General features: G+C 48.9%; 5 protein-coding genes across 5 annotated transcripts; 3 read left to right on the forward strand and 2 right to left on the reverse strand.

Annotated features, from left to right (window-relative positions):
• Positions 1–1,124: 1,124 nt before the first annotated feature.
• BHQ10_006989 (uncharacterized protein) lies at positions 1,125–11,712 on the forward strand (the record flags this gene model as incomplete). The annotated part of the gene is made up of 8 exons (XM_040879634.1): positions 1,125–2,081; positions 4,078–4,192; positions 4,259–4,794; positions 4,983–5,178; positions 5,236–5,423; positions 5,501–8,338; positions 8,441–9,615; positions 9,672–11,712. The coding sequence occupies 8 exons, from the start codon at positions 1,125–1,127 to the stop codon at positions 11,710–11,712; spliced, it is 8,046 nt and encodes a 2,681-aa protein (XP_040735493.1).
• Positions 11,713–12,001: 289 nt separating this feature from the next.
• BHQ10_006990 (uncharacterized protein) lies at positions 12,002–15,136 on the forward strand (the record flags this gene model as incomplete). The annotated part of the gene is made up of 4 exons (XM_040879636.1): positions 12,002–12,376; positions 12,436–13,024; positions 13,075–13,856; positions 13,910–15,136. The coding sequence occupies 4 exons, from the start codon at positions 12,002–12,004 to the stop codon at positions 15,134–15,136; spliced, it is 2,973 nt and encodes a 990-aa protein (XP_040735494.1).
• Positions 15,137–15,316: 180 nt separating this feature from the next.
• On the reverse strand, positions 15,317–16,438 carry BHQ10_006991 (uncharacterized protein; the record flags this gene model as incomplete). Its single annotated transcript, XM_040879637.1, has 1 exon — positions 15,317–16,438. The coding sequence occupies one exon, from the start codon at positions 16,436–16,438 to the stop codon at positions 15,317–15,319; it is 1,122 nt and encodes a 373-aa protein (XP_040735495.1).
• A 725-nt stretch (positions 16,439–17,163) lies between these two features.
• On the reverse strand, positions 17,164–18,117 carry BHQ10_006992 (uncharacterized protein; the record flags this gene model as incomplete). The annotated part of the gene is made up of 2 exons (XM_040879638.1): positions 17,164–17,901; positions 18,025–18,117. The coding sequence occupies 2 exons, from the start codon at positions 18,115–18,117 to the stop codon at positions 17,164–17,166; spliced, it is 831 nt and encodes a 276-aa protein (XP_040735496.1).
• Positions 18,118–22,435: 4,318 nt separating this feature from the next.
• Positions 22,436–24,517, forward strand: BHQ10_006993 (uncharacterized protein; the record flags this gene model as incomplete). Its single annotated transcript, XM_040879639.1, has 1 exon — positions 22,436–24,517. One exon carries the CDS (start codon positions 22,436–22,438, stop codon positions 24,515–24,517), a length of 2,082 nt encoding a protein of 693 aa, XP_040735497.1.

The raw sequence follows: 24,517 nt of genomic DNA on the forward strand, positions 1-24,517 counted from the left end.
CATGTTAGAATCTCTTAGTTGTTCGCTGGGAGAAATTAGCGCATCTAACAAGATTGATATTTCCTTCCTCATTTGGCAGTGCATTCGGAGCCCTTCTGAATCTAGGTACTTAGGTGTTACCAGACTGTAGAGATCTCAATGCCATCTGGAGCGTGCTTCTACTTTCTCTAATGGGTTTGAAGTTATAGATGAAGAAGTTCTTGCTTTTCTTCTGCTCTTAGCTGTTCCGGATCTCTGGTATGAGCTTGTAGTGTATTATCTATGCCTTTATTATCCTTTTAAACGATAATGTGTGATTTATACGACATTTTACGGCGAGCCCCGGCGTATAAACGATATTAGAGTTGATAAGTACTGCTAAAGCTTGCATATACGCACCGTTCTATCCAAGGGCCTAATTCCCTGTACAGTCTAGAGTGCGTGGTTCTCAGCATACTTCTCTATAAAGGGACCTACTATAGGTCTCTTTAAGGTTATATGCAGCGCTACCAAATACGCCTTCAGCTGTAATTAGCGTATGCCCTAGACTTTCTATGTTCTAAAGGTGGAGTTGGCGATGCCTATTCTCCAAACCACAGTACCTTGGAAACGTGCCACGATTGGTCTACATATGGGTATGTGCTCGTATCGCGCTGGCCTAGCGCTGGTGCAAGGGTACATTAGGCGATCAGAGTGCAACAATTATACGCTTTTAATACTGCTGTATTAAATCATAATTTACATATCTCACAGATGTTTGGTGTATGATTGACACATACCTCCCGTCGAGAATGGAGTCATGACCGACCTTCTAGTACGGCGCGATCGCCGGTAGAATGAGATAATGATCACTGAGGGGTTGACCGCAACTAGCACATGTCGAGTGCAGCTTCAAAGCATGCCACAGGTCTCCGTAATCTATCCAAACTCTATACGCTAGGTGAGAAGTGTCTTCGCAACAATCAAGTTCATCAGTGGCAATGTCAGGAAAAACAATCCGATTACGAGCGTCGTGCAACGCATGCAACGAGTCCAAAGTACGGTGTAGTCAGGACAAACCGACTTGTGCTCGGTGTGAGCGTAATGGATTCGAATGCATATATGGTCTTTCGCGGCGTACACACAAGGATGCCCCGCGCATCTCAATGACGCCGTCGCAGCGACCCTCGCGGTCTTCGTCCAATTCCAATTCCGATACCAGGAGTGATATTCAAAGGCACGGATCGTGGTCAACGAAGACAGCTGGTGATATCGTAGCCAAGAGGCGTGCGATGTCTGGCAACCGTTCAGCTGGCACGCACGATGCAGCCCTGCTTGACGATTACATGTCCTCTGCCGAACTTCACTTTATGATATCATCCCAAGAACAGAATGATATTATCACAACGACGTCGCAGGCTCCAGCAGCGTCTGTACATCCGGAACAGCTAGCAGACTTGAACAGCCTAATCGATCCTCTCATTACTTCCGCCACGGGCTTCCTAAGACCAAGCGCTCAGTATGCTAATTCCTGGGTTATGGACTCCCTCTTTGGGGGTAATAATACCAACAACACCGACGTGACCATGTTTGAGGCACCGCAAATAATGCCGACCAATTCAAACACAGAAAAATCGTCACCAAGTGGCGGCGAATGCAACTGCTACGAGGGCATCACAGAGATACTAGTGTCAATAATCTGCGGCGACGAGGACCACCGACAACTATCGCTCGACGCGCAGCTCGCTAGGTTGAAGCGATGTATGGTGGCATGCGAATCTTCGATGGGATGCACGCATAGTCGTGAGGCTGCGGAGCCTGTACATGTAATGACTATCGCCACACTGATTGGCTATGTCATTGACGAGTTTGAGATGCTCGCCCGCGAGAACTCGCAACGCACAACGTTGGCGGGGGAAATAACGGTTTTTGGACACACAGAGAGAGAAAGTAATGATTCTTCATGCTCGGACGAGTTTACATCTGCTAAAAGTGTCGTCACTGCCGCTGGTACGTCCCTGCGGAGCTTGCTAGAACCTCGGCTCTCATGGGGAGTGCTCGAGCTAGAGGATGACGATGAGCTTGATCTCCGCCGACGCTTGTACCTGCTATCGTTTCGCAAGGTGAAGAAACTGCTACGGCAGCTGACATTATGTCTTCGTGATCTACATGACACGCGAACCGGACCTTATTGTCAATCACGGCACATGGCATTCTCGATGTCTTGTGATTACACGCTACTATGCCTGGAAAGGAAGGCTAAAGTCGTTGGGGGGCTTTTATCAAGCGCTCCAGGAGACGAGATAATAGACCCAGCGCTCACTTAGCACATTACTTTGTGACGGGAGTTCGAGATTGACGGCGTTTTGTTGTCCATTGTTTCAGGGGCACTCTCTTGATCTTTTTTTATGACGACGAGATATCTTCATAGTAGATGTAGATATTCCGGCAAATAGACTGTATGAATCACTCCAAATTTACATTGCCAAAATCTTGGACTTCTCTCTTATGAGTCTCAAAGCTGTCTACCCCTCCAAAGGACTGCGACAGTGTGCTTAATGTTGATTGTATCGTACTGGCGCAGCGATAGAAATCCACTAGGATCAGTTGAGGCTTAACAACATCCTGTCCAGGGGATTGAAATTCTACATGCCGCTAAAGATGATTTTGGGACCTACTATTACTCCTTAAGGAAAAGCCCCATGCATGTACGAGCTCTATCCCCTGACAACTTGCCGGCCGCGACAACGCACAGCAACAATTGCATAAATTACCAACCCCTTGTCCGGGCCACGTTACTAACCAGGCAGTCATTTTTCTGAATCTCGTATTCCAACCCATCCTGGTCTTCCCCCGGACCTTAAATAGGGCGCATGCCACATGGAAGCTATCTTCATGCATCCAATTGGCTAACTTTTCACTTAGCTGGGGGCGGTATGGAGTCCAGCTGCCAAGTAGACAATTACTACTAAGAAGGGGGCCTGGCGGCTTGTAATTGACTAGTATTTAGATAAATTCCAACGAGGCCTTACTTTTCAGTATCTACATACATATACGTATCTTTGCGGCAAATGAAAATTCGTAATTCTACCGCCTTAGTCGGTGAGGATGTTAATGAATTTCAGCTAGCACGCATTGCACAGACTTACAGCTGCGTATTTGGCAAACAGGAAAAGTAAATACTGCCGGAATTTAAGTAGTGGCCCCCAATGTGCATAACATCGCGGGTGGATGGGGAGATGACATGATATACTGCCGCTAGCGAACCAACTTCTAGCGAGTCTGCATGATGCTGGAAAGATGCCCCGATGCTTAAAGCGTCATCATGTTTTTGAATCTTCAAAAAACATTGCCTGGTCCTGGTTCTAATGCATAGCAACGACCTGCTCTCACCCTCAAGGACATCCATTGCATACCTAGGCATTACGGTGTGCTTCAAGTTAGGCTACAACGTGAGACTTGTTTTAAGTGTTCAAAAAATGATCTTATATCTTGTTTTAGGCTGAGCAACTGATCCGAACGGGCTATCAGGGCTTCTAACATTCAAACCCTACACGTGCCGCTAAGTACACTACAAAAGAGATGAGGTTAGGCATCTAGAGGTGCGCTGATAAGGTCGACTGTCTTCATAGCTGGCATGGGCGATCAACGAAATTAGTTTGTAGAGTAACCGAGCCAAGCTCTAGATTCGTTGTTTGCTTCGTCCTTTTCGACTAGGGATAAATCTGAATGTAAATTACAAGTCGAAATATTTAGCGGTCGTTATCAGGACTCTAAACAGAGTTATTGTAAGGTAATTACGCCAACCTTACTTAGGCCTACCGTGCATGGTTTGGTGCACGCTTTTCGGGAAATCGTAAACGATTCTCAGACAAAATTGCTTTAGATACGGATAGACACAAAATGTCTCCGAGTACCCAATACCCACCGCTTATCCTAACAATGCCGACTTGGGCCGTTTGCCCGATTGCTGCTCGGGAACCTCGCGAGAATGGACCTGACGCTGTTACATAGATGTCAGAAGATGAGAAGGCATTGCTTACACCCGCGCGATGTAGGGACATAATATTGGGCTCTCTGTCATCTGTAGCACATTGAACATGACGCATTGTCAAACAGCCCTGTGCACAAATGGCTAATGACATACCCATCGCGGTTATAGGGCTGGCGTGCCGTTTTCCTGGCGACGCCAGTAGCCCATCAAAGTTCTGGGATTTGTTGAAGGAAGGCCTAAGTAAGCAACAAATCATCCATGGTCTAGTGATATACATGGCCAGAACGCGCTAATTGTTCAAATCAGATGCCTACTCTCCAATGTCAAGCAGATGGAACTCGGACGCTTTCTACCACCCCAACAAATCTCGCATCAATGTCCTCCCTACTAAGGGTGGGCATTTCCTTTCAGAAGACCCGTACCTGTATGATGCTGCTTTCTTTAATATTACAGCTGCAGAGGCCATTGCCTTGGACCCCAAACAGCGGATCGCTATGGAGGTTACATATGAGGCACTTGAAAACGCCAATATTAGCCTCCAGGACGTCTGGGGTACCCAAACGACCTGTTATATTGGGTCCACAGTGAGCGATTACAGAGATGCCCTGATTCGTGATTTTATGCAGACGCCTAAGTACCACCTTCTCGGCACTGGTGAGGAGATGATTTCGAATCGAATCTCACACTTCCTCAACATCCACGGTCCAAGCGCCACGATGACGACTGCGTGCTCGTCGAGCCTTGTAGCCACTCACATGTCCGTTCAAAGCATCAAATCGGGTGAATCGGACATGGCTATCACTGGCGGCGTTGGACTCATGCTCACTCCTGATTATACCACAGTAAGTATCCAATCCTTCCAATTTTCTTAATTGCCTTCCGACTCTTGGAATTACCAGTCAAATTTCTAGCCTCTTTTCAATGCCAATCTCTTATTTGTGAATCTCTATCTCGTTCCTTCACCAATAGCGTTGCTTATGTTCAGATCGGGAAATCATGTCAGAGAAATTCTAACATGGACTCGATGTAGCATCTGGCGAATCTGTCATTTCTCAATCCGGCTGGACAGTCCAGAGCTTTTGACGAGAGTGCAGGTGGTTACGGTCGCGGCGAGGGCTGTGGAATCATAATACTAAAGCGGCTCGATAAGGCACTGGCAGACGGCGACAATATACGAGCCGTCATASGAGCCACAGGCGCAAACTCGGATGGCTACACGCAAGGCGGTACGTGTCCCATGTATTTAATTCAGACACCATCTGATGACAGTATGCTTTTTGCAGTGACAATGCCGTCTTTCGAGGCCCAGGCAGCCCTCATTAAGCGCGTTTATGAGACCAATGGGCTAGATTTCAGCTCCACTCAATATGTTGAAGCGCACGGTACCGGAACAAAGGCTGGGGATCCAATCGAGGCTGAGGCGATTTATTCCACTATTGGGATGAATGGCACCAGAAAAGGAAAGTTGTGGGTGGGAAGTTTGAAACCAAATGTAGCATCCTCTCGTAATGGATTCAGTACAAACAACGCTGACCAAATACAACACAGATAGGCCATCTCGAACCCGCCGCCGGCGTAGCATCCATAATAAAGAGCATTCTAGCGCTAGAAAACCGACAGATTCCGCCAAATATTCATTTCCACAACCCGAACCCAGCCATACCCTTTGACGAGTGGAATATTGCCGTGCCTACTCAACTTACTCCGTGGCCAACGGCTCATACAAGACGTGTGAGCATCAACGGCTTCGGTATGGGCGGGACGAATGGCCACGTAGTGCTAGAAGCCTTTAATACAGCAGCCTTAGCGAACGGCACTGCACAGAAGCATGACAGAAGTCTTACTGTAGCCAAACCTCATAATGGGCCCCGGCTATTCACATTCAGCAGCCACGACCAGGCTGGGTTCAAGCGCAATGCTAACGCCCTGATCGAGCACCTAACACGCCTTGGACCGGGAGCATCGAGACCCGAATTCCTAGCGAACTTGGCATACACACTCTCTGGTGCAAGATCAAAGCTCTCGTGGAGGACTTATTACATTGCAGACAGCACACCGGACCTTCTCGAATACCTCGAAAGCCATTCAGATGAAGGTGCTTCCCGGGTCAATAGCTCGAGTGCCATCACAAAGCGTATCGGTTTTGTGTTCACAGGCCAAGGCGCCCAGTGGGCACGAATGGGCGTCGAGATGCTGGACCGCCCTGTTTTCAGGGCATCGATTAACAATTCTAATCAGTTCCTCAGGTCCATGGGCTGCACATGGGACCCCATCGATGAGCTTCTCAGGAACCAGAAAGATGGCTCCCGCCTTAGTCAACCCGATATCAGTCAACCCATATGCACTGTGCTACAAATCGCCTTAGTTGACGAACTACGGGCATGGGGCATAAAGCCAAGCAGGGTAGTCGGCCATTCGAGTGGCGAAATTGCTGCAGCTTATAGCATTGGCGCCTTAAGTCACCGGGACGCTATCGCCGCCGCCTACTTCAGAGGTATAGCTGTGATGAAGCAGCACACTGACGAGCTAAAACTCAAGCTCGGCATGATGGCTGCAGGTTGCTCGCGTGAGGAGGCTGATGTCTTGATTGCTGAATCCAAGCTCAACCGTAACGGCAAAGCTACAGTTGCCTGCGTCAACTCACCATCGAGCGTGACGCTTTCCGGACAAGTCGAATCACTGAAGCAGCTACAGGCCGTGCTAGAGGAGCGGAAAATCTTTGCACGACAACTTAAAGTTGAGACAGCCTATCATAGCACACACATGCACAAGGCTATGGACTTTTACCATTCAAGCATTGCCTATATTGAGCCCCTGCCGGAATTCGAAGGCCAAGGTACGATGATCTCGAGTGTAACAGGATTTGAAATCAGTCCCGAGCAGGTCGGGCCATATTATTGGGTGCGCAACCTCGTTTCTCCCGTGCTCTTCTTAGATGCTGTCAAGGAGCTTATTTCGCCAGATGAGGAAGACGGTAATACAGTCGACCTGTTGATTGAGGTCGGTCCTCACGGTGCTCTTGGCGGACCGCTTGAGCAGATAATGGACCACTACGGCATTAAGGAAGTCAGCTACGAGTCAGTGCTCATGCGAGGCAAGGATGCGCTCAGGACGAGCCTACAGCTCGCCTCTAAGCTATTCGTGGCCGGCGTCCCGCTTAAGATCGATCAAGTTAATGGCGATCTAGTTGCCCATCTGCTGAATGATCTGCCGCCGTACCAATGGAATCACTCGAAGGCCTTTCGCCACGAGACGCGCATCCAGCGGGAGCTCATGACACGGCATTTCCCCAGAAAGAGCCTTCTCGGCACGCAGAATGCCATGATGGATGAGACTCAGCATGTCTGGCGCAACTTCATTCAGCTTAGTGAGGAACCCTGGATCCGTGACCATCAGATCGGCAACACTGTCCTGCTGCCGGCAGCAGGCATGATCAGCATGGCTTTTGAGGCGGCGCAGCAGCTGGCCGAGTCTGGAAAGGTACTACGCGCACTACGGTTGCGCGAGGTCTCTTTTGTTGCTAGCATGGCTTTGCCTGAGGAGTTAGGGACGGAGGTTATTACAACGCTGCGGCCTCATCTTGTAGCGACATCAGGCTCGACGTCGGCCACTTGGTGGGAGTTCACAATATCGTCAAGTGTGGGTGTAGATCAGCTACGCGATAACTGCCGCGGCCTTATCACTCTGGACTACAAGGAGTCAACAAGCCTACAGATGGTCCAGGAGAATGCTGAACTCGAGGCCGCCCGAATTTTTGATTTCCACCGCATACTCAAAGAGTGTCCCGACACACTATCCAAGGAGGACTTTTACGCCCAGTGTGCTAGGGTTTCGTGGAATTATGGTCCCTTCTTCCAGGGCGTCGAAAAGATCCACCTTGGTGACGGTCAGACTGTGTACGACGTCAAGCTTGTCGACCTTGGTGAGACATACAGCCGTGGATTAGAACGCCCATTCCTGATTCACGGACCTGCGCTCGACGCCATCATCCACGGAGCACTAGGTGGCACCTACAGGGACAGGTGCCTTCAGCAAGACAAACCGCTGCTACCTACGTACATTGGCGAGCTTGAGATAGCGCTAGATATTCCTAGCGACACCGGACACGTCCTGCCTACCTCTTGCGTATCCAAGAAACTTGGCTTTAACGCAATCTCTTCTAATATTGTCTCGTTCAACGATGCGGTCACCAGGACTTTCTTATACATTGGTGATCTTCGACTTACTGAATTAGACAATGATGATAAGCAGGGCAATGACAACACTGAGCCCGATCCTGCCGATATCACCTCTGAGGTGCGTTGGAACTATGCACTCGATCTCATCAAGCCTGAAGAGCTTGTCAATGTCATCTCTAGAGTGCCTCGAGACGATCAAGCTGCCGAGGTATGTTTAAACCATATCTTCCTTCACAATTCATCCTATAAAAAGTTGGACAATGCATGGAGTAGAATCATCTATATTATAGGTTGCTAACCATTGCCTCAGCTTCTTCATCTGATCATACACAATGACCCTACGGCAACCGTCATAGAGCTCATCTTGGATGATGGTGACGGGAATCTTTCGCATGCCACTGTTCCACGACTACCTACGGGTACCATTTTGCAAAGCAGGGTAAGGTACGCGATACCTCCAGGAATTGAGGCAAATTTGAATGATCTATCCGTATCCGGGGAATCATTCTCACTAGGTAATACTAATGGACCGTTGCCAACCGATATCGCAATGGCAGATGTACTGGTCATTCCCCAGTCACTGAGAACCCACGATGACTTGGAAGAAATCATGGCTCSCCYAGCTGGACTTTGCAAACCGGGKGCACATGTTATCTCAACGCACGACAGTGTAGCCTCACTTGCACTAGAATCAAAGGGATTCTATCGCGTTTTTGGTGTTGAAAGGGCCGTACTGTACAAGCAGCGACCCGAGCATGTCAACGGTGTGAATGGCACGTCGCTAAGGAAACGTGACTTTGTCATCATTGAGCCGTTTTGTCCTTCCATATTGGTCAGATCTTTCTCTAACGCTCTGAAAAACGCTTTCGAAGAGGAAGGTCACAAGTCAGTAGCCACTGCGTGGACGGAGCTAACCATCCAATGCGCCGACGAAGCCAAGGGAAAGACTTACATCTCTCTCGTGGAATTAGAGACACCACTACTCAACGAGCTCTCTGAGCCCGACTTTGAAAAGATCAAAAAGCTACTACACGACTGTGAACACCTGCTTTGGGTCAATGGTAGCCACAATCCGTCCATGGCTGTTGTGGACGGCTTCTCACGAACGGCAAGGAACGAGTACGCAAGCCTCAAGTTTCAAGTTCTACATCTCAGCAGCCTGGAAACGTTACTGCAACATGGACCGTCTCTTGTATCAAAACTATCGACCTCGAGTACCACAGATGATGAGTTCCGTGAGCTCGGAGGTCTGCTACAGACAAGTCGCTTCTTCAAAAGCGTCACTGGCAACGAGGCGATGCGCTACTGCCTTGAAGATTCAATTCAAGTACGGCCCTTGAAAAATGAAGTAACACCAGAGGCACTCCGACTCACGATTGGAAAACCTGGCTTGCTCGATTCACTGTCTTTCATCCATGACGATCGTTTTGATGCTGAGCTTGGAGAGATGGAAATTGAAGTAGATGTCAAGGCAACAGGCATAAAGTTCGTTTAAGTCTCCAACATATTCTTCTTCACAAGAGCGCTAACAGTGCATTTAGTTTCAAAGATGTCATGGCGTCCATGGGCCTAGTCGAGGTGTCACTCATTGGTCATGAAGCTAGCGGCATTGTCGTCGCCACAGGCAGCAAGGCCGTCGAACGTTTTCAAATTGGGGACCGGGTCGTTGTATCCGGAGAGGGAATGCACGCAACAAGACTCCGGAGCGATCATCGCCTAGCTGTGAAAATACCTGACTCTGTATCCTTTGAGGAGGCAGCTGTGATGCCAACGGTACATGCAACCGCGTACCACGCTCTCGTCAACGTTGCCAAACTCCGCCCGAACCAGACAATCCTGATCCATGCAGCAGCTGGCGGAGTAGGTCAAGCGGCGTTGCAACTGGCCAAGTACCTCGGCCTCGTAGCCTATGTGACGGTTGGGAGCGAGGACAAGCGCGCACTAGTCATGGAAAAGTATGGTGTACCATCAGAGTCCATCTTCAACTCTCGCGACGCCAGTTTCGTCAAGGCTGTCAAGCGCGTGACGAACGGTCGGGGCGTTGATTGCGTGCTGAACTCGTTGTCAGGGGAACTACTACGCATGTCGTGGGAGTGCGTCGCCCCGTTCGGCACCTTCGTGGAGATTGGCCTCCGTGATATCACCCAGAATATGCGCCTTGACATGCGTCCTTTCATGAAATGCACCACCTTTGCCTTTATTAATTTGACCAAACTCTTCGAAGACAAGGACATTGCCGGTCAAATTCTTCAAGAAACTTTTGCTCTGGTCCAGAAGGGTGTTCTCTACGCGCCTAGTCCATTGACAGCGTACCCTGTCAGTCAGATCGAGACGGCTTTCCGTACCATGCAGCGCGGCAAGCATCGTGGCAAGCTAGTTCTATCGTATCCCGAAGGCGCCTCCACCAAGGTGTATCGACGCGCCAGGGATGCCCTCAAGCTCGACCCCGACGCTACCTATTTGATTGTTGGCGGGTTAGGCGGACTGGGGAGAAGTCTTGCGCGCGAGTTTGTAGCTTGTGGTGCTCATAATATTGCGTTCCTATCTCGATCAGGCGCTACAAGTACTCAGGCTCGTTTTGTTATCGAAGAACTTTCAGGATGCGGTGCTCAAGTCAAGGCCTATCGTGCTGACGTTTCTGATGAGACGTCATTCCTCGCGGCCATGAAGCAATGCTCGAACGAGCTGCCACCTATCCGAGGAGTCGTCCAAATGGCCATGGTGCTGCGGGACGGAGTCATAGAAAACATGTCCTACGCCGACTGGAAGGCGCCTCTGCAGCCCAAGGTGCAAGGCACATGGAACCTGCACAAATTCTTCGATCAGTCGCGACCCCTCGACTTCTTCATTGCCTGTTCGTCTGTGTCTGGCGTGTGTGGTAACGCCGGTCAGGCGCAGTATGCTGCTGGAAACACATTTCAGGATGCATTGGCGTACCACCGGCGCATGCAAGGGCTCAAAGCTACATCCATTAACCTGGGCATTATGCGCGACGTCGGCTCCCTCGCTGAAGCTACTGCTACTGGCATAGACAATAACCTATCCCAGTGGGAGGAAATTATTGGTATTCGCGAGTCAGCCTTTCACGCCCTCATGAAGAGCCTCATTATTCGCCAACGCGACGACACCTACCCGGCTCAGGTGTGCTCTGGCCTTGGCTCGGCCGACCTCATTAATGCTCACAGCAAGCCTTTGCCGTCCTACTTTGCCGATCCGCGCATGGGGCCTTTGGCTGTGACGAGCGTTGCCGCCCACACGTCTACCGGCGAGCATGACACGGCAGCTTCGCTCGCTTCTCGCCTCGCGGAAGTCCACACCCCGGAGGAAGCTGGTGTCATTGTCCTAGAGGCTCTAACACAAAGAGTTGCAGACATGCTACAAATTCCTGTGTCTGAGGTCGATTCTAGCCGGCCTTTACACCGTTATGGCGTGGACTCGCTTGTGGCGCTCGAGGTGAGGAACTGGATCACAAGAGAACTCAGGACAAATATGGCGCTATTAGAGATCCTAGCCAGCGTGCCAATGGCGACGCTAGCCGTTAAGATTGCCCAGAAGAGCAACTTATGTGCAGGTTCAGATTGACCGAGATGTACCTTATATGAGATAGACTAGATAGATTGTATAGAGATGATGACAGTAAGATTGTTCAATTAATAGACGCAATTCTGAATAACCCTATTTGACCCTAATCAATGTCGATAAGGAGAGGCGCTAAACCCGATTCGCTAGCTGTTGCCGCGGAGCTTAAAAATTTCAAAATTTCTCATCTTCTCGTCTCCGCAACAAAACAATCAATCATATTGAATCACTTTTCAACGTAGACACAAGAGGTCCTATTCGATCTCTCGGCGTCTTGAAAGAGGTTCTGGATATGTCGACAGAAAATTATTCCAGAAAACGCCGTCGCGAAACCTTCAACATCGACGTGAAACAAGTCGAGATCTACGAAGACCTCGCCAATGAAAAAGATGAGGTCCGATTAAAAGCTGCACATGAGCTAGTCTCGCGCTTCACGCCAGAGAGCAAGCCCACTGAGGATCAGGTGCGAAAGGCGCTTCAGAGGCTTTTCCGTGGTCTTTGCAGTGGTCGCAAAGCGGCTCGTATTGGGTTCTCGATTGCCTTGACAGAGGTGCTTGCGCAGGTGTTTGCGTCTAAGCAATCTGCTGATTTAGTAGATGTGAACGTTTCTGAGGCAATCAAGATTTTTTCGTCTGTGACGGATCCCTCTGGCGGTGAGCCTGGTCAAGTATGTTTCTTTTCTTCATAGTTCGTGCGTGTGTGTAAGATCACTAATTAGTCGCTCAGGAACGAAAGGATTACTATCTTGGTAGACTTTTCGGAGCCGAAGCCATTATAAAATCTCACATCCTGTTCCAGCCTGGTGTTTCCATCGAAGAGTGGAACACCGTCGTAGGTATAATCATCGACATCGGCAACGCCAAGCCCTGGCTACGAGAAGAGTCCGGCTGGGTTCTCTATCGAGCACTTCACGAACTAGCAACTCAAAAAGCTGACGTCAAATACTGTGAGAAAATGATTGAAATCATTAGCTCAAACGGGTTTGTGAAATCGCCAGAGGGGGTGGCCATGTGGCTCTTGGTTCAGGACTCGTTTCCTGATGCGAAGCTGCCGTCAGATGTTTGGAAATATAACAATGATCCACTCGACCGCCGTGATAGACGCACCCTTGCAAAGATCATGAAGCAGGTGTCCGAGGCGGAGGATCAGTCAGCTGCGTTGGGTGTTTGGAATTCGAGGTTGAATTTTGCCTGGGATGCTGTTCTGAGTAAACTTGCAGACTCTAAGCCTGAGGGCAAGAAGGAGAAGAAGGACAAGAAGGGCAAAGAATCGTCTCGTATTACGTTTGAGGAGTTCTGGACAGAGGTTGTTGACGGTATGTCTTCACGAACATGAACATAGCACCTACTAACAAATTCTTTACAGACGGTTTGTTTGCTGCTGCTTCCTCCGACGAAAGAAAATACTGGGGCTTTTTGCTCTTGATGAAAATCATCGACGAAGGCACTCTCCACCGTGCAGAAGCTGTCTTCACCAAGAACGTGGTTAGATGTCTTATGAACCAACTCGCCGTTGAAGATAGATACCTTCATCGAATGGCAGTCAAAGCCGCGAAGACAATCCAGAAGCGCGTATCAAAAGAACCGCCTTTTGCTGCAATCGCAGTGAAAGGTCTTCTCTCTGGGTCGTTGCAATTTGATCAAATCACAAAAACGAAGACTGTCGAGAAGATTGTTCTCGAAGCCGATGCAGAGTCCCTACAGATGATCATTGAACGTTTGGAGCGTTTGATTGCCACTCCGGGCGTTGAGGAAGCTAAGGCGGCTGCGTCAAGTCGTCAATATCTCGCAGATTTGTTCGTATCGGTTGTCCGAACTCGGAGCTCCGCGGGCGAAGAGTTCACACCTGTCTTGCAGTACATTCTGTCGATTCTGGTCCGCTATGCCTACTTTGGAGGCGAGCAAGGAGATGCCAATCCAGCAATCTCTTTAGCTTCTCAAGAATTGTTCCGCAACAGGATCAACAGCTGTCTGAACAGTCTGATCAGCAACATCAAAGATCCGGCCGAAGTCGCATACACTGTTGTTCGACAGATTCGCGACCTTCAAAAGTCTGAAGAATACGGCAAGTTCATTATTGAGATCGATGGAACCATTGCCGAGTCTGTTGATGCGGCTTTCAAGTCTCTCAAGAAGCTTTCGAGCAAGGTAAGCACCTCATTTTCTCACATTCTTTACAATATGATACTTACGATCTTTAGGTCAAGCAAGATGACAAAGCCAAAGACGCCAGCATCCAAGCTTTCCGCCTTGTCTATTCCCTTACTATCCTGCAAGTCTACAACGGTGACGCAGACGCCGTCTCTATGCTTGACGAACTCGCATTCTGCTACTCTAAGTTCTGGAGCGACAAGAAATCAAAGAAAGAGGATAGATCCGACGCATCCAACGCTTTGGTGGAAATCTTGTTGAGCTTTGCGTCCAAGCCTTCGAAGCTGTTCCGTCGTATGAGCGAGCAGGTCTTTGGCGTTTTTGCGGATCAGATTACTGCTGATGGGTTGCAATCCCTGATTTCGGTGGTCGAGGTCAAGGAGAACTTGGCTGGTCAGCAGGAAATGTTTGATCAACAGGATGACGATGAAGACGGAGACGAAGAGATGGAAGACGCAGATAGTCTTGATTCCGACGTAGAAGTCATTGACGTTGATGATGCCGACGAAGACGACAGTGACGATGATGAGGACGATGATGACGAGGACGATGATGAAGAAGACGAAGAAGAACTCGCCGCCTTCGACGCCAAACTCGCCGAAGCCCTCGGCACCCACCACCCTGGTGATGACGACGAAGACTCCGACGCAGACATGAACGACGACGAAATGGAAGCCGTGGACGAAATGCTCGTCAAGGTCTTCAAAGCACGCCAACAAGCAACCACTAAAAAGAAGGACAAACAAGACGCAAAGGAGACTATGACCAACTTCAAAAACCGTGTTTTGGATTTGCTCGAGATCTATGTGAAGAAGTGTCATACGAGCGTTCTGGCATTGGATTTGATTTTGCCGTTGTTAAGGTTGACACGGAAGTCGACTGTAAAGCAGATTTCGCAGAGGGCGAATGAGGTTTTGCGTGAATATACTCGGCTTTGCAAGGGGAACGCAATTCCCTCGTTGACCCCGAACGGCGCAGACAGCGACGCGGAGGAGGAAGAAGACACAATTGAGTCGGTCTGGGACCTCCTCCGCGCCGTCCACAAGGAAGCAATGATCTCTGGGCCAGCAGCACACTCTTCCTCGGCCAGTCAAACAAGTATCTTCCTCGTCAAGGTGCTCGTAGCACAGGACAAGCAAAACATTTCACAAATTGTGGATATCTATGCAGAGACGAGAAAGGCGCAGATGTTGAGTAATAAGTGTCATGTGCAGCCGGGATTCTTTACGGATTGGAATAATTGGTGTGTGAATGCGGGAAAGAGTATGAAGAATTAGGTTGTTCGTTCGTTCAATTACCAGGTACATATGTATATTGTTGAGTAGTAGATGGGCGTTATAGATGTCAATACATATGTTACATGATAATCTAATTTCAAGGGACTAGGGATCGCAGTAAAATAAGAAATATAAACATCCTGTCTTCCATTGATGCTTCGACAAACCCGACAAAGAGAATTAATGAAGAATCTTATGTTTATCCGTCTCCATCAACACCTCCAACTGCATTCCAACCTCAATCTCGCCTTCACTCCGTGGAACACTATGCATCCCAAAACACGGCTTATATTTGGAGCCCTCATCAACTCTACGATAAGACATGAGCGTATTCCACGGCTCGCGCTTGTGTTTTTCGGCAGTCGTAGGTTCGACGTTGGGAACTTGGCAGCGCGCACAGCGAGCAACGACATCAATGACTATTGGCTTTGCCTCTCGCTTCGCTGCTGCAGCCTCACTCGGCGTTGAAGATTGAGAAGAAGACGTGATCTGCACAGTAAGCCACGAATCCTCCGACCAAGCCCGATTCCCCTTAATGATAATATTCGGCCTAAATCGCTCAATCGTAATCGCCTTCTCCCCCTTTTGCGTCAATCTGGAATTGAGTTCCGTAATCGACGCATCCGAAGCAATGAGCAGCGGCATCTGATCCGGGAAATACGTTGATTGATGCCGACCCAAGAGCTCAGGTTTTGCATTCGTGTCGAGTATGCGATCCGTCGGCCCTTTGTAGACGAGTCGCACCTCCTGACCCAAGAAGCGGGAAAAGGTTGAATTGACGTCGGCGCCGTACATGTATCCGTCTGTATTGTCGGACCAGATTTTGACGGGGATGAGGGTGAGGTTTTGCGCTAACCATTCACGACTTGGGTAAGCGTCTATGCGGATTTGCTCATCGCCCACACTGAGGATTAATTGTTTTCCATCTTCGCTGATGGCGGTGTTGATGAGAGTCATGCGCGGGTTTTGACGGATGGTCACAAAGTCGTGAGTTTTGGCGTCGACGAACATCCATTGTCGGTCCAGGTCTAGGCCGTGCATTTGCATTTTTGTTTTGCGGAGACTGATGCCACGGCATGATTTGACGGGGTATACTCGCAATTCAATAATATCATATACTTTTCTCTCACCCAGAAATTGACCTTTGAACAATCGACTGAGAGTGGAGGTTGATTGAAGTTTGCGCAGTTGTGTCGGCGCAAAAGTTGCTAGGATCCATGATGCGATGACCACGGCGGCGGCGCAAAGGATTGTGAGTGAAGGGAGCGTTAGGCCCCGGATGGATATATTTTCGAGATCCATGTCGAATCTTGAATTGCTGTGACAATCAACTGGAAAGTGGCTGTTCTATATCTGTTGTTGATGCTGTCTATTGCCGATGTCAACTGCAGGGCCGAGTGATGACCAATGATGTATATCCAGACGGGCAGAGCTATGTTCCACAAGTTTGACAAGCAGTCTATCAGCAATGACTCATTGGTCAAGCTGCCGCTCCTAGCACAGCACAAGAATCAGTAATCTGAAGGAGAGAACGAAATACGAACAAAATGAAATTGCGAAGGATGATTTATAAGAGCCGGGCCCACCAAGCTGACATCCGCTGTCGCCGCGGAGTCCATTGGCCAATCATAGGCCGATTTTGCTAGTATGTAAACAGTAGCAGCGAGAGCTTTTCCTTAGGAGAAATGTTTCTGTGGTTGTGCAGGGAGAAATCAGTTTTAATATTCTGTGAGTAATGATGCATCCGGTATTTTGTAGGCTTTTATGTTGACCTGGCTTTAATGCTTTGATTGTAAGTATGTCCTAGACAGGTATCATTTCCACTTGGTACATAGGTAGCAAAGAAAGACATTGAACATACAGATATTTACAGTCAATTGATAAATCGATCAAAACTATAATATATACAGATACTCAGGCCAGTCGTATATATAATATGGTCTCACATACATATCCACAAATAGGCTAAAACATGCTTCGAAGCTATGGAACTGAGACACATCTGAAAAGAATCCCCAAACGGTCGATTATTCACCATCCACCCAACACTTAATCATAGACTTGATCAAAGCAACGGCGACCTTGGTCCCCAACTCTATACTCGCCGGATCCGTGGTGACGGGCACGTGATAAAACACTATCGATCGATCGCGGCCTTCCTCGAGAGCCTGCGCAAGACTCGTGTAGAATATGAAGTCGCACGCATAATGACCCGCATCATTAGAAGTACGCAGGTCCGTATCCGCTGGCGCCAGTGATTTCCAAACTTGCAAAAAATGCTCGTTGGCTGGGTACGGGACCAGTTTCAATCCTGATGTTCGAACATCCTCATCACGGACGCCACCATCAGATCCATCGGCAGGACCAGGCATCAGAATAGGCGGATACCCTTTCCCTCTCCATATCTTCTCGCCATCCTGGTACCCCGTCCGTCCATCTACATCCGGTATTCGATAATTATCGCGATGTGCCTGCGTCTCTACGGAATAATAGTGTCGCGTAGAGGCAATGCCCATATGCACAATCAAATCGGGCCGGATGCCGTTGTGTTGGCGAGAGTAGTCATCTAGGATGACGGGTAGTTGCGCGCGGATGGTGGCGTAGGAGACTTTGATGGGCTCCGGGTGGACATGTATGCGTACTTGTCGCGGAGATGGGATTGCCGTTCCGCTGATTGTTTCATTTTCTTTTGGTGGTAGGGTAAATGATGATGGGAGAGACTGAGCTATCAGGAACGAGGCATTGACGTCAAAGCTTCTGAATGGCTGTACATTGAGACGGATTAGTGAACTTCGAACAATGATTCGACAACAAACATGAGACAGAAAAATATATGCAAGGACATAATCAAAGGCAAGGAGTGCGAGTTTTTTTTGGGGTATACGTACTCCGAAACCCGTCACGAGGACGTTTATTTCTTGCGATGTTGGAGGTGATGTTGGATCGATTGCGGGGTCCACCACGATTCCGACGTCTCCCATGGTGATCACTCAGGTAAAAATTATTGGATGTAGCGGTCAAAGGGAGACGCAAATAACGCAATGAGTAAAACTGAATGACAGCTTTCTTTTTCTATATACAAGGTTGAGCGTTGCTGTATTGAAATAGAGATGAGCAAAGATGGAGATTGTTAGTGTACTGATATAATTGACACCAATAAGCACTGACGAAACCAGTCAAATTCGATGGATTTTACTGGCTGTTCTACTGTGGGTCTCAGAAGCATGTGTTTTGATTGGATGACGTCCTCCGATCACTGGATCTGGGCACTGTTGAGCACGTGACAGTTCACCATCCTCAAATGACTCGACTTCTGACTGGATACTTGAATTCAATCATTTTAAACAAGACATGAAATATATACCTACCTGACTAAACATGCACATATCTGCGCGCCGTCCAGAATCCTGCTTGACAGTACGCGCATCCCAGAATCCCGACCGAACACCGACTCCCCAAAGTATTCCCAAGAATCCCAACTAGCACATCTCACTTTCCGCAAATCAGAAAAATAGGAACACGCCCATAAATCCTATTGGCCCAACAAGAGGAAATGCACCGCACTGCAGCATGCAGCCCCAATATATTTGCTTGTTTCTGTGTGATGATTTTCGTGAGCTTCAGCCAATGCGGAGCGGAGGTTTAAGTTTTTACCAACAGTATACAAGTACATAAATACGGGCCTTACGTGGTACTGTCATCCTATGCATAGAGAGACTCAGCGACAGCATGGCAATGGATGACGATTTGTTAATGGTGACAATCATGTCTGGCTCTACTGCGTCTAGTGGACAAGTGCTTCAAGAATGAGGAATACATTCTACAATAGCTGTCATCTAGAGCTAGATACCTAAAGTTGTCATCGGCTCTTCCGCATGATTCAGTCAGCATTCCTGTCTACAAACTCAAACTCCGCATTGCCCGAAATAAGGTTTTCCTTGACTTAATCTTCGATGCCTTCGGAGGCTCGAATCTCCCTAAGTATGCTAAACATCGCCTCTTTCCTTCACGTCCTGCGTAGTATCTCCAACCAGGAAACTCTGATGCGGGGCGGAGTGGAGCGATACAGCTGGTGCTTTCATGTTGCAGATACATAATTCACGAATCAGTAAGTCTCGGGTGTCGACGTATCGATAGCGTCTGTTTTGTATCTACATACGTACTTGCTCTTGTTAGGTAAGGGTTGGTGTATACGCCCGAGATATCAAACTGCATATACTGTACATGTACAGCATGCGGTCCACTGTGAAATATGTGGGGGTTTAGTACTCGACTTCGAAGAGAGATCAAACTTGGCCTCTGGGACACTCTGAGAGTCGAGATTGGGTAAATCCAAGGGTTGAATTGACATCACATCACGCCGCTGCTGCTCTCGGATGACAGTCTGGTCTCCCCATCGCAACATAAAGTTCACGAAATACAGGCCTACAGACACAGAGTGATAATAAATCTTGTCCGCTGCCTTTTCTTGATACGTAGCGATAGGACGTGTGTCGAGAGTCCGGAGTACATCGCTGATCGAACCATCGTCCCAGTTATCCCAATGAACCGATCCACAACGTAGGAGCCTAATTCCTGATAGGCTCAAAACGCGACCACAACGGCTCAATTTCCCTCCTGTTTCAACTTTACACGCAAGGTATTAATTTTTCGCTTCACTTTGAACCTTACTGGAACTTTTTAGGAGTCTATGCATTAGCACGGAGTAACTGTGTAGTGGGACACTACGTAGTTAGACTTAGGGCTAGGCCATAATAAAATACGTAGACGCGGTTATCAGTACAGAAATATTACATTGACGCGCGCGCGGACGCGTTTGCGGGGTCATGAGCGCGTATCCCTGCAAAACACGCGCTCTTTCCTTTTTCGGCGTTTTGCAACTTCCGCTCTCTGGACTCTTGTCTCTTCCTATCAACTTTTTGTCTTACGGCCCGTGCCGAAGACGTTATCTTAATAGAATTGCCATTAAGATTCGGCTTCACACTGTTAAGTTGAAATGAAGGATAACGAGAATAGAGTCAGGTCTCTTTGTTTATCGCGAATATGAGTTGTCTCATTGAGGTGGAGCGCCTCGACCGCGTGTCAACGGCGCATCAAATATCCAGCTAGCCCAACATCAAAAATATTCAGAACATGGCCATTCGAGGGCCACTTCGTGCTCATGGATCACATCTACCTCAATCGCTGGTACCCAGATCAGTTAATGGTCGGTACCTTGGTAGATACCGCATCCGACAATCAAGAATCCAAGACGAGAATTGCAGCGCGCCGATTAGGTGACCCGTTGCATACAGTGCGTAGCACCCCACTTTTTTCTCTTGTGACTTAACATCACCTGATATTAATTTCAGGCAATCTCGCCGTCACTTCACGCGGCACGGTGGTACTATCTTGGTAAAGCTGGTATGGCAAGATACAAGACACAAGGATCCATCCAAGGGTACATGATTCGTTGGGCTTGTAATCTAACAGCCATGACTCCATAGTTCAAAGTCCAAGCGGATCACTCGAAATTCAGGGCTTCCCAGCCCCCTCAATTTTCATGATTATCGCAAATGCCATACGCACAGTCATACATGATGCTCTTACCTGTTGGGAATGCACACATTTGTGATTCGATGGCGTATGCGGAATTTTAAGCACGGAGTACAGAGTGCAGCATGACTAGACAAGCCCTAAGCCCGAGTGTGTCCTTACGTTGTGCTCCGTACGGAGTAGACTCCAGAGAGACGGTGTAGGACCTTAGTTCAAAGAGAGTACGTACGTAGGACGTACCAGCGATGAGGATTAGACTTCGACCAAACTTCTGCTATCAATTGCGCTAGCTTGCTGTCACCAGCGTTCGCAGGCTAGGTCTTAGGGCCTTAGGCATGACCGTTGTGCCGACACCAGGCACTCCGGTTCGCGAAATTACTGCTGCTGTGGGATGAGCGATGCTCATTCGACATGCAATCTGCATTGTGCAGTATGTACTGTGCCACCGTACGTAGTGCGTACAGTACACTGCACATCGATAGCACCGCTTTGGCGCTACCGGCGGATTGCCAGACGATCTGGATGTCTTTTTCAGACTTCGCCTTACTAGCGTCGTATCTTGTCTTGTCTTTTCTTTTTTCATCGTTGTGGTAAACGTCTGGTTGGTATCCCCACTCTGGCGGTAATTGTACGGAGTATAGAGTAGGTATACAAGTTGGCAAGCAGTCAACCTGACTGCGCGTAGACGTGTGCGTTCTGTACGTATGTAGTTTTCATGTCCAGATAGCATTGGACACGATCCTGGTGGCTCCACCGCACAACAGTGAGTTAGCAGCGCGAACAGTCGTAAAATAGGCCAGTTGGCGGGCTCGCTAGACAGGGAGTAGTTAGCCCAGCACTAAGGACTACTAATAGTTTTACTAGTACTACGAGGAAATAGCAGAGACTCGGGCGGTGAGTGGGCCTGGTGCTGCTGCCCTTGGCGCCTCGCCCGCCTGGACAGTGGACACTGCAAAGTTGAGAAAGGGAAGAAGCACAGTCGCTCCCTCGTCCGTTAGTTCCTTCCACTTTTCCCCTGTCCGGCCGCGCTTTCCTCCCCCGAGAGTCGATTCCTTCCCGTCCTGCCAGCGACCGGCCTCAACTCTCTCTCTTGTTTCCTCTCTTCTTCCATTTCACCCCATCAACAACGTCGTCTCCCCTTCCCCTACCCCTTCCCCCTTCCCTCCCCCCGACGGTCAGCATCTCATTTCTTTTGTGTGTTTGTGTGTTGGTGGATTGCCAGTTTTTAGACTGTCTTGTCAACGTTATCGTGTTCGCGTGGATCATTTGGTAATCGATAAGCGCATGCGATCCGGGGAGGCTGGGAAACTCAACTTCACCACTGCCTATCGATAGTACTGTCCCCCACGACGACGACTGATATTCCATTCCAATACTGTCACATCTCCTTCGCGATAACATCATTCTCTTTTATTTCTTTTTTTTTATTTTACGATTTCCTTTTTCCCTCTGCGCTTAGAAACTCCTTGTGTCGGGAGTAAAGGAACCTCGATCGCCGGAACGGACTAGCTGGCAATTGGAACTGCACTCTACCAGTCGCAATTGGCTTTACAACACTGGAAAAACAGAATAGGGGCCCAAATAATAACCATACGGCATAGTATTTTGGTGAACACTGGACGGCATCAAAGGACAATCGACAAGCTATGTTGCATTGACCAGCGTTGAATTAATCGAGTGAACAACGAGCGTATTGGAGGGTCACAACTTGGACTTTGGCCCTAGAAACCAATCTCTCTCGACAAATACACCATTGTCGCAGCCATGGCGCAAGAGCGTCAGGGCTTATCTCGAACTCTTCCAAAGAGCTTCACGTTCTCTTCGATCGAATCATCCTTCCCCAGAACTCCAGAACACCCTCGCGTCGAACCGCAGATCCCCCCTCCTCCTCGACATTCAAGTTATCGCATTAGACGGCCACGATTCGACAGTCATGCTAGCATATTCTCAACCATGTCTGGCGAACCCAACATTTTCGACCTCAGTCGTCCGGATGTTCCCGTGCCTTCTATCGAATTCCCAGTATCAGATACGATGTCTGAACCCGATATCACAACTTATGAGTCGGTTTCGTCCGAATTTTTACAAGTGCCAGCATTAAGACGTATGGATTTCAAGACACCTCCAGCGCAGATCCGTACAGAGCCTTTCAATTTCCCCCGTGCTACACCCGATCCTACGGAGGATGTTCAAGATGATCCCATTGAGAGGCCAAGCTCTAGGGCTTCCGACTCGTCTGTTTCTTCCATCGAGACATACACTACGCAGCCTTCTCTTGGTGGCAGTTGCACAAGCCCTGAGAGTGAGATATACGACCCGTTCAGCTTTCAGCTTACTGATACGAACAAATATGTTCTTGAGACACCTCCCAGCAGCAACCCAAATCGCGGCAATTCACTTGACCTACCCAAAAGAAAGACACGGTGGAATGCAGATATGGACAACCATCTGTGGAATACTTATCAGATGTATCTACAGGATCCTACAACAACCCCATTCAAAACTCTTCCCGGAAGCCTTCCGCCTCTCGGGGTCTCACATCGGGTTGCACGAGAAGCAAAGAAGACTTGGGCCCGGCTAAAGTCAAGAAAGGAGAAGGAAACCGTTGACATCGTTCCAACGTCCATAACAGGCGACAATGAACAGTCAACCACCCCTGCTGAAAACAGGAGTGGAAGTTGTACGCCCACTGCCAAGAAGCCGGCTTTGCCTTGTTGGCCAAGATCCGAAGCAGCTACACGACGACGACTCAAATTTCTCTGCAAACGGAAACTTTCGATTGCTCCTCATTATCAACGCTTGCTGCAGTCTCGTAGTCCTTCACCATTCCTTGATGTCTTCACAGCACCTCCCCGAAGACCAGTTGGCCCAACATTTGACCACAGTTCATCAACTACTTTCATGACTCGGGATCTCGGCGTGTCTCTTGTCTCGAGCTCTTTACCAACTGATTTTGCAAACCTTGGTGCCATCGAAACACCCGCTGTCCAGCTGGCGCTTCCGGTTGCCCAGCCGGCCCCCTCGGTTGATATTATGCAGTCACCCCAGCAAGTTTCCAATACTCCAGCCTCTATTCTCAGCCATGTTTCTTCTGTTCAGGAACCATTCCCCCGTCTTGGTTCGCCTTTCATGTATAACACATGGGGMCCTGAAACCTCGCGGCGCGAATCTCATGGCGCAGCTACTCGCGGGCTACGACGAGATACCATTCATGTAGCTGGATCACGATTGAGGTCGCCCCCTCGCATGGACCTGCCATCAAGCGTTCACAAACGTCGAGCACACCATCGATTAGAATCGAGTCCCAATCCAGGTGACATTCAGCGTGGAATTCGGGACCTGGCTCGGGACGGAAAATTAAAAGACGGCCAGCGCCGTGTCCGACTTCGCAATCGTGGCAATACAACTAGTGGTGGCTTCAGCTCCAAGGAACGCATTGAACAACTCTTTTCACCGACATCCCCTTTTACTTTTCCTGGCAACGAAGCCAGCTCATCAGAAGTCCCTCAGGAGTTCCTCCGCCCTCGCGCCGAGACCATTCGCCGTCTGGGTTCACCATTCCAACCCGAATCCACCCCACGTTTTCATCCCAGATCTCCTAGACATGCCCCGTCCCTGTCTGACCCGTTCATGAACTCCTCTATCAAGTCACAAGTTCATCTTCACCATCAGGGTGAAGTCGCTGCTACAGAATCACGAGTGGCCGCAGGTGGACTTCCGTACGATCCTACCGAGGAAGGACTTACTGATGCGGAGAGAATCCGACGGCAAATCCTGAATTTGCCGTACACCAAGAACTCACTGGTATGTGTCAGCCCATTTTGGTACCTTGCGTCATTAGATTAA

This window comes from Talaromyces amestolkiae (genome assembly GCF_001896365.1).
Source record: "Talaromyces amestolkiae strain CIB chromosome Unknown scaffold14.1, whole genome shotgun sequence".
Classification (NCBI taxonomy): domain Eukaryota; kingdom Fungi; phylum Ascomycota; class Eurotiomycetes; order Eurotiales; family Trichocomaceae; genus Talaromyces; species Talaromyces amestolkiae.